The following is a 19,312-nucleotide window of genomic DNA, read 5'->3' as shown; positions in this document are numbered from 1 at the left end:
AAACATCAACCAAACAAAACTGACGCCAAGCCAAATCTGTCGCTTTAAAAATTTCCATGAAAATTATAATTGAAACTTATCTCGTAAAATGCTTTTTTCAACATTCTGGAGGTGTTCAAAGTTAGAGGTATCATATGTAGAGCCAAGCAATACATGAAAAGTCATTTGCTATCCCATTTGCCATGAGATATATGAGTCAACAAATCAAACAAAAACCAACAAATCATGTCTCTTCACTTTCATGTCACATCGTGTTTTTTGGGTATCAGAAAGCCAATCCACAAGAAGAGCCATCTTCTTTTATTATGGAGTGTTCCAAAACTATTGGTAGGTTGTTTGGAAGTAAAGAAACCCACACAGTTTGTTTTATTTTGAAGATTTAACTTGAAAACAAACTGCATCTTTCCAGCAGAAACTCATGTTTCAACCTGCTACATAACATTGGTCAGTCGGGTCTGCTACTAACATGTAATTGTTTTATTATAGCCGAGCTTGAGAATCCGTAGGCAGAACTTGTAACATGTATTATGTGTATAATTATGTCAGTCGACTTGAATCATGATACATTACTCACATTTCACTGGATGCATTTTCGCTGTGAAATTATCCGCAAAATTTTCTGACCGCGTTCTGAGACGGAGGCTAAATTTATCCACGCGAAATATTTTGAAATCTTGATTCGCTAAAGTAAATCCAAAAAAAATCAAGATTTTCCTGACTCACTAATATACGCTAAAATAAGTCTCGCTAAAATTTCTGCGATTAAAGTAGTCAGGGTAGAATTAGCCTGAGACCTGGCTTTTTGGACCTACCTGGAGGTCCTATAAATTAACCTGTGTTCGTCCGTCCGTCTGTTACCAACTTTTCTCGGGATTGAATCATAGGAATCTTTTGATTTTTGGTACAAAGGTGCAAAATGGTGGTGGGCAAAATATGACGGAGCCCGATTTTCGAAAAAAAAAATCTTTTGGGCAAACTTGTGCCAAAAAACGGCTAAAAAACAGGTTTTTTGGACTTTGTGAAAAATTGGATCATTAATTTTTTCTGATTTTTTGCATGAAAGTAGGGTACCATCAGAGGTAAAAGATGGCTAAAGCAGATTTTTGCTAAAAAAATTCGTTAGCTCAAAAAACGCATGTTTATCTATAAGAATCCCTATTAATAAGCATACATCAATGTTCTTAGTCAAATTACTCAATTTTTCTATGAGGTAGATGTTTTTTTGCTCATCAGGGCTTACTTGTGAAGAATATGTGTGTTTAGACAGGAAATTTTGGTTGCTTGGCGTGTTTTTATAAATAAACTGGCCAAATTCGATATTTTTTTATAAGCACATTATCAATTACTTAGGTATTAGCTTTTCTCGAGATTGGCTCTTTCATTCTTTATGATTTATTGCACAAACATGCACAACTATAAACCCTCGAATGTGACGGAGCTTGGTTTTTGGAGAAAAAAAATCTGCGGTAAATTTCAGCAAGGGTTTTTTGGACTTGAAAAATTGAAATATTGGATCATTGTTTTTTTCTGATTTTGTGCATGAAAGTAGGTAAAGATGGCTCAAGCAGATTTTTGTAAAAAATGCTCTCAAAGTCTTGAATATGAAAGAATATTTCAAGAGCATGAAATTTTGGTTTCTAAACGTGTTTTTTATAAGAAACAAACAACTAATTTTAATAGATCATCACTATTTGTATTCTGAATGATTGTTTAACGGTCACGCTCACGTAGATATCAATTATATATGTGTTAAATGCATGACCAGGTAGGTCCATAAAAGTATCACTTGTTTTTGGTAACTCAGTATTATACCCTAAAGAACATCTGTGCCAATTTTCAGCATGATGAAAATGTTGGTGAAATTTCAAAATTCTACCTGACTATTGGTCAACTTTGAAGGGGTTTGTCATTGTGAAAAAGATTTTAAAAATCCTTCCATTTCAAAACTTTCAAAGGGTCATCCCTGTATGTGAGCAGTGTGTGAGATTTGAAAAATCTAACAAATATCATTGATAAAATTTCGGCTCAAGACTTCAAAAATGTCTTATTAAACCTTTATAATAGTCTATTTGTGGGATTTTAAAGTCCATTAGCTTTAAGAGGTATTCCTTTTTGCTACAAGGGGGCAACTGCTCTCAACGGAATCGTTGCGATTACATGGCATAGTTTCTAGAGAAAGTACACACTGAAAACGAATGAACATAGGCTGCTTGCATCCACTAACGGATTCGTGCTCCTTATAGTACATGGGGTTTCGTAGAGGTCTGCGATTCAGACTAGAATGAACACGAGTTTTTTTTTTCATTAGTGAAAGCGCCAAAGTTGAATTCCCGAAACCTTTATTTAGTTCCCACTATATCATCGCTTAAAATAATTAATGGTGGAATATTTCACAAGAATAACAACCGGACTCATTGTTGCTAGCATGATCCGCAGAACCATATTATACTTTCAGAACTGACATATGATTTTAGCCCACGCACAAGTACAACGCTACAAAAGTTCTAAGGCTACCCCCCTCTCCCAGTTAAGCAAAAGCTTACCCCATGGTCGGTTAAAATTCTGTCTACGAATAATAATCCAACAATTTTCATCCGAGGTATGCAACTACAACTATGATATGTAATTTTCGTATTATCAGGTTAGGTAGTGACGTTTTTTTAATCCAAAATTGCGGTAATTGAAATAATGGCTTCCTCCTAATTGTGATTGGCAACTCGTGTAGGTTTTCTTTGGCAAGTCTTGAGGCATAAAAAGCGGTTGCGTTTGATTTGTGATGACGAGTAAATTATTTTTTGTAGCTCAACAGGGAAAATTCCGTTATGACAATATTGAAAGTAATCTAGAAAGAATTTTGGAAAATTTTCTAGATTTTAATAAACGGGGGGACCTAATTGCCGGGGGGGTTGGAAATTGTATTTCTGAAACCCAAAAATAAGGTGAAAATAGGCTAAAATCAGGCTATTTAGAGCAAAATAAGGGGCCTTCTCTTTGACAGCTGAAAACATTCTTAGAGATTAATAAACGGGGGGGGTCCTAATAAGGTCCGGGGGGGGGGGTTGGAAAATTTTCGAAAAATTAACAAGCGGGGGGGGGGGGCCGTTTATTTGGAACCTAAGAGTACTTTTTTTTCAACGGCCCTGTCATCAAACCTACCAATGACCGTTTATATTTCAGGCAGGTTTAGCCAGTTTTTTAAAGGTTAGTTTAAAAACCACCGAGAGGTCGTGAATGAGTAATACTGTAAAGCTACTTTGTATTATTTCAATCAAAAACATGTTTAACAGTTATTAAATTCAACTTTTTTGTAAGAAAACACAAAAAATTAAAACTGAATCTAAGAGTTTATCGACCGACCTAATGCTATTAGAAGAGATTGGAAGTTTATATCATGGTTTAAAACTTGCTCACAATAATACCCACTCTACCGGTTCCAATTTTTGAAAAGTACCAAATTAGAAAAAGGCCAAATCAAGTCTTCTAAAATTGAAACACGGGCTATCTTATAAACGGACAATCCTTCCTTTTTTAATTTCCGAATTCATTAGTGGAAGGTCCATCACTCTAAAACATCGACGCAAGTTTACATTTTGTTCGTTTTTCAAAAGCAATCCCAAGAAAACTGCTTCACAACAAAAAAATTCTTATAAATAAAACGACTAAAAGGAACCTACCGTTATAAGAGAAAAAATTCCTTTCAGAAAAACCTCAAAAAAAAATGTTCATGAAACTTTGTTTATACAGCCTAAATCCCTCGGAATGTTAGATGATCGACAAAGATGACCTTATATGTCTCGCGTCTCTATTGGAAACCGTATCAACAAGATTTTTCCCGCGCGTTTGATTTCAAGAAGGAAAGAAAATCTATTTATATATCATGTAGAGGTGTAGCGAGCCAATTAAATCTATTGCTTTATTGTGACGTCATGTGCTATTATTTTGACAACGTCAGCATAAATGATGAAGTGCCGTTTTGTTTAGTTTTTGTCTTTATTGTTTCAACATTCTTTCTCTTTTGGATGGTGGATATAATATAAATTGAATTATGTAAAGTGCGTTGTATAATATGTGATATCATTTCATTGAAAGTTGAAGTAAGGTATAGACCGAACATAAAAATTGTAAAAAGTTAAAAATTTGAACAGGAGTTTGTTGTATCATTAACTTGGTACAGCTAACGTACTAGAGTCAAATTCGTACATTTGTAAAAGATTTTCAAAGAGAAATTCAAACCAAAATCGGGTATACGTTCAACGCTAACCAGGAGAGGATTGTACACAGATTTGAACGAGAAATAACATTTTAATTAATACAATATGGGATTTTTATTCAAGAAGAGTGATAAAAGTAAGAAACGGGAACAACAGGCCGCAGAACAAAGAGCTGCCAGCGGAGACGAATCATCAAGCGACGCCGAACAGGGCACAACCGCCAGCGGTGAAACAACCACCACCACCACTTCACCCAAAGTGAAAAAGAGACAATCAGTTAGACGTAATTTATCTTCAAATTCGATGAGAAAGATAAGAGAGTTGGCAGCTTGTCTACAAATTATGGGAGATGAAATGGAAACGAAAAGATTAAGTGGGGCGTATTCGATTGCTGATCCAACCGCCCTTGAAACGCCAAAAGGAAAATCAAGTCAAGTATAAAGAAAGCGTTGAGTCCCGTTTGAGTGAAGGTGTTAACACAGGCGATAGAGGCGATGTTTAAGAGATCTCTTGAGAGATAAACCACGAAATGTATTTGGTTTAGATTCTCAATGAAGGATGTAGAAGAACATCCATACAAAACACTAGAAAAGAAACCATTTTGAGACAAAAGAGATTCGAGCACACAATAAAGTTGTAACTGAAAACAATCGACAAGGATTTTGAAAGGCTGCAAAAATATTGACGGCGAAATTATGAAGATGAGAAGTTATACTGAAGTCGAAGTATGAACGAGAAAGATAAGTCACGTGACTTGAACTACCCAGAATATTAATGAAGTGCAAGAGTACAATATAATATCTCTGATATTAAAAACAATAGATAGGACACGAATTGCATAAGGCGAGGAAACGATTAATTTGTAATTACATACTCTCAATGAAAAGATGTTATAGTTAGAAAGTAATAACCACCCTCGACCCAGGGGCCACGTATTTACGACGCAAGAGAGCCAAGGACCGTACAGAGGAAAAATACGTAGACCCCTGGAACACTCAGTTGAAAAATAGTTGAATTTCAACTATTTTCGAATGAGCGTGAAAGTGGTTGGAAAAATCAGTGAACGATCTTTTAGCCATACTTTAAAAAACCCTTCAAATATCAACAAACACAGGGTATAATTTTGGGAGTTTATGTGTTGGATAAAGATAATGTGTTTCTTCTATTGGAATGGAAGGTATGTATATTAAAAAAAAGGTCTTTTTTGCAAAAATCTAAGAATAACTGGTTACAACTTCTGGAAATCAGGACTCAGAACTGACAATCCTAGACTGTATGTACGAAACTATGATGAAACTTTCCTTTCTTTCTGTCTTTTATAGCATTGCCTTTACAGCCAGATCAGATTATTTTCAGATCTAGCTCAGACAGAGGTGGATGCAATTCTTTGAAGCCTTTGTTTTAGTGTTATTCAGTTCAGACCAATTTGATAAAATCGGTGCCATAAAATCTCCCAGTCTGGAAATTGCGGCTTATGCACCGGATATCTCGATTTGAGATTTGAGATCTGCTGCCTTCAACTTTGTCCAGTTATGTTGGCGCAGCTCCGGCGTAACATTGCCCTTATTTCCAGACTGGAAAATCTCCCCATCTTTTTTTCTCTCCAATCACATAACTCACATTCGAGCAGGCTTGGCTCATCACCTCATTGGGTACCGGTTGTTATCAAACCTTTCACATAGAATAGACCTTTCTTCAAAGAGGCCACCCTGTTGAATAATTATGTAGTCCAGCAGAAAAACAATGATAAAACCATGCATAATTATTACAATATGCATGATACAGTAATTATGCATGGCTCTATCATTGTTTTTATGGCTGGACTACATAATTATTCAACAGGACGTCCTCTTTGAAAAAAGGTCTATGCACCCCCTGCAGCCCCCTGAGCTTAGGGGAGGGAGGCTAAACCATTTTTGCTTGATTGGGGATTGCATTTTTTTTAAATATATACTTGGGGCTAGCTTAAGGGGGGCTGAGTGTTGAGTAATAAAACTGTGGGCAGAGCTGGTCAGAAGAACAAAAGGGCTACTGTATTCACTTGATTTTAATATATATATAAAGCTGTAAAGGACAAAAATTATGAGTAATAATTTCTATTTAGTTGAAACCGTATATCATATTAATCTATAAGAAACAATTATGAATAGCAAAGCTGATCATATTGCAATTTTTAAACATATTGGTAGGGCACTGGAAGATTTTCCTTTATTTCATAATGTATGCTTTAAACCAAAACAAGTGCAGTGTTTGGAGTACATTTTGAATGGTTTCAATGTATTTGCTGTTTTGCCAACAGGGTATGGCAAATCCCTGATATTCCAAATGTTGCCATTTGTGCTATCTGAAAAGACTCCTGGAAAAAAAAATATTGTGTTGGTTATCACCCCCTTGTCATCAATTGTCAAAGATCAATTAGCTTTCCTCAATGAGAAAGGAGTCAAAGCTGCTGCTTTGCCAAACAATCTTCATACAAACTTCGGTGTTGACAATGCCCCTAAGCTGTTTCCAGTTGAAGGTGAAAATCAAGTCATCAAACTATCCATTGAATTTACTGAACCCTCATTCTCAATCCTTTTTGCTCATCCTGAGCCTTTGTTAAGTCAAAAAGGTAGAGAACTTCTCAAGTCAAAGTCATACCAAGAAAGAATAGTTGCATGTTGTATAGATGAGGCACACATTGTGGAAATGTGGTAAGTCTATACCATAACTTGGTCTAATGTCGACATCCCTCCTCTAAATTTGACACCCTTTACTAGAGCTGAAAAATTAAGAAAAGGTCAAAGCTATTTTATTTGCTTAGTGGTAAGGGAGGATAAATCTTTTTTCAATCACCAATTCCGACTTTTAAATTATTCCTATCTCTAAAGAAGGGTGTCGAGATTAGAAGACGGATGTCGAGATTAGACCAAATTACGGTAGCTGGGAAATTCATTTTATAATATAAGGCAATAAATAGAATAGGACTACAACTTTGAATAGGTTTTACAAAGTATAGTTTTTACTTACTCTTAGGTGCCAAATAAACGGGGGGGGTTCGAATAAATAGGGGGGTTGGAAAAATTTTTCAAATTAAATAAACAGGGGGAACCTAATTACCGAGGGGGGGTTGGAAAATGGACCTTTAAAAACCCTAAAAAGGGTCAAAATAGACTAAATTTAGGCTTTTTAGAGTAAAACAAGGGATTTTCCTTTTTGTAGCTGGGAATTTTTTCAAGAATTAATAAACGGGGGGGTCCTAATAAGGTCCGGGGGGTTAGAAAAAAATCGAAAAATTAACAAGCGGGGGGGGGGCGTTTATTTGGCACCTAAGAGTAGAGCTTGAAAAGGTTTTTTTGTGAAGTGTTGAAGCGTTTTGTATGTCATTATTTACATAATAATAGTAATGAAATTATTGTTTTAAAAAAAAACATGATAACACTTAGTCTCTGTATTACATTCCATCAACTTCTTACACAAATCAGGGGCAGAGATTTCAGAACAGAATTTTCAGAATTAGCTGTCATAAAGACATTGATTCCTGACATACCATTTGTGGCTGTGACAGCAACTTGCACAAAATCCAATGTCAAAAAGCTCAGCAATGATCTTTGCATGAGTCCTAACTTAAAAACGGTCTATGAAAATCCAAACAGAAGCAACATTTACCTTTCATTGAAAACAAGGAGACCAACAAAGGAGGGATTTCAAGGACTTGTGGCAATCTTAGACCCAATTGCTAAGGAGCTCTTGAAAAAACAAGAACAATACCCAATCACCGTTATCTACATGCAACTTCAATTTTGTGGAAAAGCATATTCCCATTTTGAAAAAGTAATTGGTGAGAAACAATATGTAGGTGGAGTCATATCACCTGAAAGCCGTTTGTTCAATCAGTTCCATTCTCCATCTACAGGGCTTATGAAGGAGGGGATTTTGGAAGAGATAAAGTCTAATTCTTCACGAATCAGGGTCTTGTTTGCCACGACTGCGTTAGGGATGGGTGTAGATGCTCGTGACATTGTCCATGTCATCCATATCGGTCCACCTTCATCAATTGAGTCATATGTTCAAGAATTTGGTAGGGCAGGACGTTCGAAGGGCAACTCATGGGCAACCCTTTTCTTTAACAAGTCTGACATCGCTGCCAATACTCATTTAAATGATGACATGAGGGCCTATTGTACTGAAAAGGGTTGTCTTCGTACTAGACTTATGAACTATTTTTCAGAAAATATTTCAAACCAAAGCAGGTGCTGTTGCTTTTGTCATCCTGAAAATGACTCAAATTTTGAACTAACCTTGGTAAAACGTAAATCGATCGACTCTGCACAGGTAGAGGAGTTCAAGCAAAAAGTAAATAGTTTGATTAAGGAATGGCTAGATAAAATTGATCGTACTGACTTTGGCGAAGACGAAATCACAGTTGATGCAGACAAAGTTATTGCACACATTGATAACGTCAGTGAACCTAACGACCTTTTGGATTTGCACATTTCTGATAAACAATGCAGATTTAAAATATACAATCTAGTGGAAGAATATGCACCTAAACTTTGATCTCTTGATTAAAAAACAGTTTTTTAATCCTTGAAAATGGATTGTTCTAGTATATAATATTGGTGTAAAAAGACTTTGCGATCATATGAGATTTTTTTTTTAGTCGAAATCGAACTTTTCTTACTTTGGAACTTTTAAAGTATTTCAGGAATGTTATAAAACTCATTTTATTGATCAGTTTTTTGAGCTTTAGGCTAAAAATGACTAAAAATGACAAAAAAATTCGGTCTATCAGAATTGAGAGACTATTTTTGTTCAATTTCAGAAACAGCAGCAAAATGTTTTGATATTAAAATCACAAGTCAGAAAACCTTTATAGTCAACAGGTCTAGACAAAATTTTTTTAACAGTTTGGATTATGCAGTAGAAGCTTTAATTCTTCTTGCAAAAGTTGCGAGATTTTTCTTCATTTGAAAACTTGCTAGTAAAAACTTTAATTTAGAAATTTGGATCTTGAATTTGTTTCAGTATGACGTAACTGCTGAATTTAATTTTTTCCTACTATACGTATTATTGTGTTTTATGTACTAAATGCTTTTGTTTTTTCTTTGTTACTTTCATAGATGAGAGGCAACTGTTTTCACCTCCAGAATTGGCCCTTTATAATTTAAGTTAAAAGTCATGACGTTTGATTACATAATTCTAGTGGAATTTTTTGATTTGCAGACTGCTTTTTTGTGGTTATAGAAATATTTCTTATTCACGGTGAAACATTTCGCTTATTTTTAACTAAAGGTACCAGAGAGCTTTTTGGAAGACATGCTTGGGTCAGCCTTGCGTGGATGGTTTCACACCCATATCTCTCTTCAGTTAATTTTATAGTAAATGTTTCATCATTTTTTAAATGCAAACTTCGGTCTGGGTCTGGTTGAACATGTTCCTACTTGGAGAATTTGAGAAAGTTCAATTCTTTTATTAATCAATCCCTTTACTTCCTCAGCAATGGAAATCAAGAAGTTAGATCCAACCAATTCTACTCTACATTTTACAATCCTACCATCCCTAGTTGCAGTGGAGGGGAGGGGAGGTTTTAGCCTTTTCTTTTAGAAATTATGTAATATAATATTTTATAAGTTACCATAATCTTAGCTCTGTAGTCTCAGGGTATTTTTCAAGCACTTTTTTACCACCGTTATTTGGTGGCAAAAACTCAATTTCAAATTGAGTATTGTTGCATTAAACAGACTGTACCTTTATAATCATAAAGGTTGGCGAGTCCAGTCAAAACACAGATTTGATCTGCAGCGTCACGCTTCACCTTGCCTCAATAGTTAACTCAAATTGAAACAAACCATTGCCAAACAAACTCTGGTAGTTTTTTATTATTTCAGAGAAGTAAATGCTATATTATGGCACACAAATTGTTGTGTGTTTTTTCCCAAACGAATTCCAATTAGAGAAAAGCTTTATTTCGATTGGGATAAAAAATGTGATCTAAAATATATTAAAAAACTTACCGCTTACAAGACTTCATCTTTCCTGACAAACACCGTAAACAAGCCAAGATTGGTGGCTCTCGCTGCAAGTAAACAAACACTGTAGTTAGTGTTATAGTTTGGAATGCAAAAAGCTAAAATCTTCCTTTTACAAACTCTCCTGGTGTTAATTTTCATTGTGGTGCGAAAATTATACCAGATCGATTGGAGGGCTTTTCCGAGGGCTTTATACAATGTAATGGTCCAGATACACAAAAGGACGCCCAGAAAAGGAAGGTTTATGTACACCCTTTGATAAAAATAAAAGGAAGGTTTTAAAAATTGGAAGCAAGCAACACAGTACAGACAAGTCTTATCAGGAAAAAACCTTCCCTTATATTAAAAAGACTTTGCAGTGATCATTCACAGCCTAAGGAAATACATCAAGAATATATGCTTTGCAGCAACAACCATGTTTCTTTGTCATAAAAATCCAACCATTAAAACATATAACATCAAAACACAAAAGTATCTGAAATACTGGATTTGGTTTCAAATGAAAATAAGCTGCTTACTTACTACCGAAAAGAAAATTGCTTCCATTCTGTTATCAAAGCAGCGTTCTGTTATTAACAATGTTTTAAGAGGCATTTGAAAAAAATTTATTAGTTTGATATGAACCCCTAGCACTCGTTTCCACTCGTTTTCATGTGTTTCCAGTTGTTTTTCATTCGTTTCCACTCGTTTCACCACTCGTTTCCACCCGTTTGCATTCGTTTCCACTAGTTTCCCACCCGTTTCGGGGTTTAGTATCTACGACATTTTACACCAAGATCAACAAGAAAATAGTTATAAGGTGTATGTTTTCAAATTGAAGGTTTGTTCCAGAAATATTGAACATATCATTGTCTCCTCAGAGGTCACAGCCCCCCAGAAAAAAATCCAAAAAAATTAGCTGGGGAGGGGTAAATCCTTCCAAACAGCCAAAAATGGCAAAAATATTCAGCTCCTCCCTTTTTGGAACTTTTTGAAAATCACTAGCTCCCCCAGCATAAGATGGCGGCTGACACTATGTAGCTAGTTTATTACCATCTTCAATTCCAAAGAGTTTTTATTTCTATTGACCAATCCATATACAAATTTGTTAAAAATTCATACATGAAGAGATAATAGATTTGCAAACTAAAAGAAATTGAAGTGAATAAAATGAAATGGAAAATTGATAAAGAGCAATGATTGAATATCGAACTTCAGACTAATTTCACTATATGGAAAACAATAAAATCTGTACTGTTTTTATATCATTTTGACGAGTAATAATGGACTATACAATACATTATATACTATATTGTACAACTTAGCAGATAAAAATGTATACAATAAAATATACTACTACCACTGTTTGAACCCTCAATGAAGGACACAAATTGAAATTAATTAAATTGAACTAAATTAAATTGAAGAGATTTGAATCAAGTAAGAATTAAAGTTTCTATGCAGTTAAAACTGTAGTCCAAAAATAATTTTTAAAACTTTTGACATTGAAAAAAAGGACACACAGTGAAGTGATAATATCAAAAAAACCTCAATAAGATTTTCAAAAAACCAATTCTTAGCTACAAACATCAGAGAAACAAAAATATCAGTACAAACACTTACTCCTCAAAATCTACTGAATCATATGCATGCGACCAATTCAGTTTATTTCTTTCTAACCATGAATGAAACTGTAAAACGTTCAAATACTTATGAGGCATCCTTTTCATGTCAGGAAAACTGTTGAAGTGTCGTTTACGATAGGTAAAAGGTGTTAATTTGATTAAATCTGATAAGATTTCTTTTTCATCGTCAAGTGAATCTCTGACTGTGTGCGATGAGGAACCGTGTTTCAGGCCAATAGAAATATCATAATGCTCTTTCATTTCCCTGATACCATTGGTAGCTTTTGAAATTTTCTGAATCGTGTGTATTGACTTATTTGCTCCCATGCGTTTGACGATCTTTTTACTCAAACCATTGCAGATCTCTTGGGCGAGATCATCTTCAATGTTATTTCCTTTTCCACCACGCCAATTAACTGTGAATCCCCATTTGAATTCTTCAGACAAACGTGGTGTTAGAGTACACTCTATTTGTGCGATTGATGTGAACATCTCCATTGCATATTTTGATTTTGAATTGAACGCCTGGAATACAACAAGAAGCATTTTTTGGTTTATTAAATTCATATCACCATTGCCTTCTTTGACAGAGTCTTTCATCTGAAGGATAAGTATGGTGAGAAAAATCGTCATCAGCCCATAGTTTTGAACAAAATCATCTGCATGGTCGTTGTCATAATTTCTCTGTAAGACAAAGGTTTTTACAAACTCATCCAATTTGGGGAGTAGATATGCTCGTTTGTCTTCATCTGTTGCCTTGTCAAGGTTTTCAGGAAAATCAGCAGGAGTGTCATTGGTGTCTGTCATGCCAAAGAATTCCATAGCTGCAACAACCAAGTAACACTTTCCCACACTTATGAACAATTCTTCAGATCCTTCGTAGCTATCTACAACCTTTGCTGCTGTTACGTTTTTTCGGTTGAGCTTTTCCCTGAAATATTTCAAGGTACCAGATTCGTTTACTGATGCTGCGTCATAAAGGTGGTTGTATGAATATTGCAAGAGGGACGCTTTGGTATGCCACATGACAGGTTTAAATGGTGAGCAATGTTCCAGCCTGTCGGTTGGGGTATGACTACCTTTCAGCAGATCTTTTGCCCCAGAAAAACGCACTCTTGTAAGTTGGTCTCCAGAGAAAACAATCTTGTGGTCTTTCATTGGGTCGTCCTTTGAGAAGACCACTTGCGCATGTGGTTGACCAGGGCCAGCTTTGTTGGAATGTAGCTGCTCTTGAGTGTCAATATCTGGTATTTCATCGACGAGACCAGCTTTTTGGTTTAGCTCCCAAATCCACTTCTCATAAGTACGTAAGATTTTAACACAATCTTGGTACTTCCTTTCATCACCATCAATTATGGGAAGTGAAGCAATCATGGACTTTTTGCTCATTTCTTCTGAATACTTGTGTGAGATGTGTTCATCGCATATACTTTTGAAGACTGAAAACTTGGGGAGAAATTCAATGAGAATGCGAAGAACCAGGATCTGACTGGTTTCATTGTATCTGTCATATTCGTCCTTGTTAACCAATAACTTCTTGATATCCAAATCCTCAATTTTACCAATAGGCTTGTCATTGGGTAGATGCTTAAAGGAGACACGACTTTCGATCAAATTTGATGCAAACAAGTGTAAATCTTTATTTTGAGCATTTTTCCTCATGTGAGATAAGAGAATCTTCATGTCCCAGTTGTCACCAGTACCACGTAGAGTGGCCTCTTTGAGAAGTGCTGCCACACAACGGTCCATGAAGTGGTCCCCCAAAAGCTTAAAGATTTTGTTGCGGCTTGAGTAAGATAAGCATATACCAAGCTTCTCAAGGCGGCCTTGAAACTAAGATAAATAAGTATGATTTGAGATTTTTCTAAGTCACACTTTTCTTAAAGACTGAAAAACTAGACATAAAAAAGGAAATAGAAAATGGTAAACAAAAAAGCCTCAACAATTAGGTTGACAGCGCGTTTCAATCAAAAGCAAAAAGAGAGGTTGAGTAAATTACAATATTCTGCAATATTATATACAAAACTTGCTAATTTTGATAATTTTCTTAAATCATTTAATAAAATATCAAATTACATCCCTGTACAAGTAAGTGAAGCTAATTAGCGAGGATTTATTTTTTACCATTTTCTATTTCCTTTATATATGTAGAAAGTAGAGTAGATAGCTTTCCCCAACAAAAAAATATGACAGTTTAATTTAGAGGTGATGAATCTAGATCAAAATCTACTGCTTCAGATCTCAAGGTCAATAAAAGTTTTTGTTTGAAAGTTTTAATTCTTCTCAAACTGTGAAAATTTCCATGTTGAGATGGTCATCATTAACTCCATAGAAGACCTTCAATTTCAGGCCAATAATTGTGACTCCTAAGCTATTTTGGATGTATATAACGAGAAATGCTAATTTTACTGACTTGTTATTCAAGCATCAACAAACTGTTATTTGTCAATGGAGCAGTAGAGGGCACTGGTTATTATTAATATGAAACGTAAAACAGGTAAAATAAAAATGAAATTACCTTCTTACTACATCCACCTTCTATGACAAGAACAGTCATGATGCGTTTCAGGTATGTCAATTGATTCCAACGTGAGCTCAATACTATGCTGTAAATCAAGGACAGTTTTGGTTTCAATGTTTTCAAATCCACAGATTTACTGGAAGCCATCACTTGCAATATGGTAGTTAAAAATGGAAAATGTGTCTTCATTTCATTGTAAATGGCTCCAAAGTCCAATTGAGTGAGATCTTCATACGATTTCTTGAATAAAACAGACTCACTGTTTTTTTTGCAAAGTGTTCCCACTTTCTGATTTATCGAAGATACAATCTTCTCCTTGATGCGTTGCAAGATGCTCGGACAATAGTTGAATATAAATTCGGATGTTTGATCAGATGAGGAATTATCGTGTTTTTGAAGAGCAGCAAGTAAAAAGCCCAATGGTACCAAATTTTCGTCAACATTTTTTGATTCGTTAGCAGCAGGAGGATCGTCAAATTTTAATTTTTTCTTTGTTTGCTTTGAAGATGATGGAGAGTCTCTGAAGCATCGTTTTGACTTTGTAAACTTTTCCTGTGTTTGTTGGCATTTTCCCTTAAATGTCTGAACTTTTTCTAAGAAAGACTCACAGGTTCGACATATTGTAGTAACAACATCAGTTTCTTGAATCCTTATTCCAGAAATAGCCAAAATCTTGGAAGATAGTTGCTTTGATTTTCCACTTTTTGATAAAACTTGTTGCAATTGCCGCTTTCCATCTCCACATAGTCTGCATCCATTAATCTTTTCACCAATATCATACAACTTTCTTGGTGTAGCACTTTCATTTTCCATCACACACTGGCTTTTACAAAACTGACTGAATATTCTCATTTCTAACAACAGCTTTTATATTAACTATTCCTGTCTCCTTCCTAACAGGTGTCTACATTTTCTTCAGATAAACTGTCTCTCCAAAAATATCTGTGACCTGGGGACCTGCTGGCTGTGACTATATATAATACCCTTCTTTTTGTTTCATCAATAAAAAATAAACAAAAGTATGATGAGAAAAAATGTTTTACATTCAAATTTTGATTTAAAAAAAAATTTCTGTATACCTGTAGTGTAGGCGCTAGTGAAGGTGCCATGTCTTCCAGAATAAAATAATCAAAATCTCATAGAAAGTTCAGAAATATGCATATTTGATGCCATAACCTCCAGACTGTCTCCTTGACCTTGTTATGTTGTTTTGTTGACTGGGGTGCTTGAATGAGTACCTATTTCATAATTATCTTTCACAATGCACGGTAAAGTTTCTTTTGCTTGCAATGGGTTGCCCAAGCTATTCAAGCGCGCAGCGTGTCAAGTAGAATTATGGGATCTAAATACAGGCTAGCGATGATTGAAACAATCCCTCTTTCGTACACTAAATTTCCGTGACGTCACAGATTTTAAACAATAGCCGAGCCGTCGAGTAGACCAGGGTCTCATGTCCCACGTCAATGCGCCCATCAGCATAATAGCATCAGTGGGCTATGTGACCCTGGTTTTCGAGGGTGAGTAATAACACATTAAGTAACATACTTTGATGTTTGAAATAGAAATGAATCGGATACACTATTTATACACTGTGAAGTTAAAACTAAAATATAAACCGAACATTTTAAGATATTTTAGTCAGATATTTTTTATGACATAATTTTAAGAAAAACATTAAAATATTTGATAGAGATAATCCATCATCAAGTTTAAATTATATACTCCTGTAAAATATCGAAACGAGATATATTCTTATATATTTTAGCAATTTTCTTATAAAAAGTAAAATCTCTATTAACGATGACATTTATCGAGTCATATGTAGAGAGATTTACGTAGAAATATAAACGTATTTAGCGGTCACATGTTTTATTGGCAGCAAGTTTAAAACGTTTTGTCATCTTTAAAATATACTTGCGTTTTTGTTTTTATCGTCAGATATTATTTATGACAAAGATATTGAACAATATTAAATAAAAATGTCTCAATTTTTTTCCAATTTTCATCCCGGGGGGGGTACTAGGTTTGCGAGGTGACGGGTATGTCCGAGCCGAAAATCGAAAATCGACCCTTTGAGAGACAAAATTTTGGTTATTTTGGGACCCTTTGAGAGACTTTTTCCTAAATTTTGGTCCATTTTTTCCAAATTTTGGTTTGATTTTCACCAAATTTTGCTCAAAATTTTTGGAAATCGTGACCCTTTGAGAGAGAAATTTTTGATTTTCGTGATTTTGGGACCCTTTCAGAGACTAACTTTTGAATTTGTACCCCTTTGAGAGACTTTTGAGGAATGAAAAAAGGTACCCTTATGGCTCGCACATACCCGGCACCCATTTTACCTAAGTAACCCCCCCGGGATTTTCATACACCTTTGCAATTTACATCATCTCCCTTTCTCTCTTTTTTTAAATACATGCTACACGTTTTTTATAAGAACATCCAAGATTTTTGAAGCCTTCGGATGTTCTTAACTTTTTGAGTTTTAACCCTAAAAATGTTATCAACGTGTTCTTTTTTTCGCTATCTTTTGAGTATTTTTGTCTATTTTCCTATGAAATAGGGTGTTTAAGAGTCTGCAAAGCCTTAAAATGTTCTTAATTTGTTCTTAATATTTTGGCCATCGAAGCCTTATGTTCTTATATAGTTTGTTCTTATAAAAAAGTGTAAACGACTAAATTTAAAAAATAGTAGGATATGATAGTAAAAACTGAAGGAGATTATTCAGTTGATTTATACAAATTAAAATTATCACGTAGCAGTTACCCTATTATCATACACGTTTTTTTATAAGAACATCCGAAATTTTAAAAGCCTTAGGATGTTCAAAGTTTTAAGCCTAAAAATGTTCTTAACATGTTCTTATTTACACCACTTTGTGAGCATTTTTGTCCATTTTCTTTAAAAATTGGTTATTTTTAGAGTCCACGATGCCTTAAAATGTTCTAAAAGTGTTCTAATATTTTGGCCATCGAAGCCTTATCTTCTTATATAGTTTGTTCTTATAAAAAAAGTGTAAACGACTAAATTAAAAAAAAAGTAGGGTATGATAAGAAAAACTGAAGGAGATAATTTAGTATAGTTTATTAAAATTAAAATTATTACGGAGCTGTTATCGTATTATCATATACTAGCCGGTACCCGGCGTCGCACGCCGGTTTAGCTGTTTGCTGAACGCATATAAAGTCCTTTGGATGTTGGGAAGGTGGCTTAAACACCCCTTAAACACGATGAAATCAAAATTAAAGGGGAGAATTCTCTTCAAAGTTTGACTCTATCCCTCCCGGGTGACGTATCTTTTAACCATATTTTGAAAAAGATTTTTGTGGCCAAAATGATCAGAAAGCAGAAAGGGCGCCATTCCCAAATTACACCATACCGGCGACCAGCGACGTCCGAGACGGCTCTGCAATTAGATTTTTTTTCTCGCTTCGCTCGCGTTATATTTGCCGTAGTTCTTGATGTTTAGGAAAACTTTGATGTCAAGATAAGCGGAGTGAAATAATAGACATGACACGCGATTCGTCGAAAAAAGGCAGCCCGGGGGGGGGGGGGGTACTTAGGCAAGAGAAGGGTATGGGTATGTGCCGGCCTTAAAGGTGCCTTTTTTGAAACATGGCAGTTTGAAAAATCGGAAAATCAAACTTCAGTCCCACTAAGAATAGGAAAAATAGGAAAATTTCAACTTTTTTCCCCCAGAAAGATAGAAATTTGGTGAAATTAGTCCCAAAAAGTGAATTAAAATTCACACAATTTCCCTTGTTTCTTCTCCTCTTTATTCTGCTAAGGGTCCAAGGGGCAGGGCCGAAAGTCAGCTCGCAACCATAGTCCCCCCGGAAGGCAGCAATTTTATGGTGCTTTTTATAAAATAACTTCGTCATAACTTCGATAACTTTTCAAATTCAACAATGACTTAGATTTACAGCAAAATAATTATCGACATAGATGTTTAAAGGTCCCTTTTTAGGAAGAAAGAACTCTAGTTTTTACCGCCTTTTGAATGTATTTTGAATGTTGCTGTTGTTCTAACAAACTTGTCTTGTGATTCTTATGTTTTATTTTATATTTGTTCTTTTCTTTAACAGATTCTGTTTAAAAGATTTTCTTTTGTTTTGAAAAGAATTCGAATGTCTCAAATCAAATAAGGTCGTTAATTACATTCGAAAACATAAAACAAAAGAAAAGAAATAAAAAAAAAGAAAAAGTCTAATCTATCAATCAAAACAAAGTCTTTATAAAACGGCGCGAATCTGATTTAACACATTTGTGGAGCAAGAAGCAAAAGTCATCTTTTAAAAGAACAAAACATTGCTTGCGAAAACGAAAGTGACACACAAAAAACAAACACACATACAGACTACGGCTATTAATATATAGAAGACCTTTATACTGTACTAGATGAGACTTAAAAACAACTCCAGTGTAAAAGAAAATGGATTTTAGAAAAAATTCAAGAACGTCTTTTCTACGAATTGAAAAGTATAAACAGAACAACATAAGACTCACTTCGATAAATTTAGCGTTAGGAAAGAGGCCTTGAATTTTCTGACTTTTAAAGTATATCGGCATGATTTCAGAATTTTGGCCAGAGTCCCAGAAAAATAAAAAAATGGGCAAAACTTCAATCCACGCGAAAATTTTAGATCTTCCATTCGGGATAAAAAGTCCCAACGAAAAAATATATACGACAACCTGATCAAATTGTGATCTGTCGAGAGAACATTCTGGATAGACTTTTGTGTTCATTTTGGAATAACAGCAGTTGAATTACTGACTATCTTTAAGTTTTTAAAATGATTCATTTAATGATTACAATGTACCTGTTGTTTTATGCAACGTTTTGATTACGAATTCTAAGAAAAAATTGCAAACTGAAGCAATCTTAGACTCCCCCCTCTGTTGAAATGATATTGTTGTTTTTATAAGTCACACTCCTACACTAAAGTCAATATAAGAACATAGTAATTC

At 34.8% G+C, this 19,312-nt stretch overlaps 1 protein-coding gene across 1 annotated transcript; it reads left to right on the top strand.

Annotated features, from left to right (window-relative positions):
• Positions 1–5,381: 5,381 nt before the first annotated feature.
• On the top strand, positions 5,382–8,750 carry LOC136809277 (uncharacterized). The gene is made up of 3 exons (XM_067065795.1): positions 5,382–5,388; positions 6,511–6,904; positions 7,676–8,750. Exons 1-3 carry the CDS (start codon positions 5,382–5,384, stop codon positions 8,748–8,750), a joined length of 1,476 nt encoding a protein of 491 aa, XP_066921896.1.
• Positions 8,751–19,312: the final 10,562 nt, after the last annotated feature.

The sequence above is a fragment of the Clytia hemisphaerica genome, unplaced genomic scaffold, assembly GCF_902728285.1.
Source record: "Clytia hemisphaerica strain Z4C2 unplaced genomic scaffold, Clytia hemisphaerica genome assembly, whole genome shotgun sequence".
Lineage (NCBI taxonomy): Eukaryota > Metazoa > Cnidaria > Hydrozoa > Leptothecata > Clytiidae > Clytia > Clytia hemisphaerica.
This window is presented reverse-complemented; position numbering and strand designations above follow the sequence as displayed.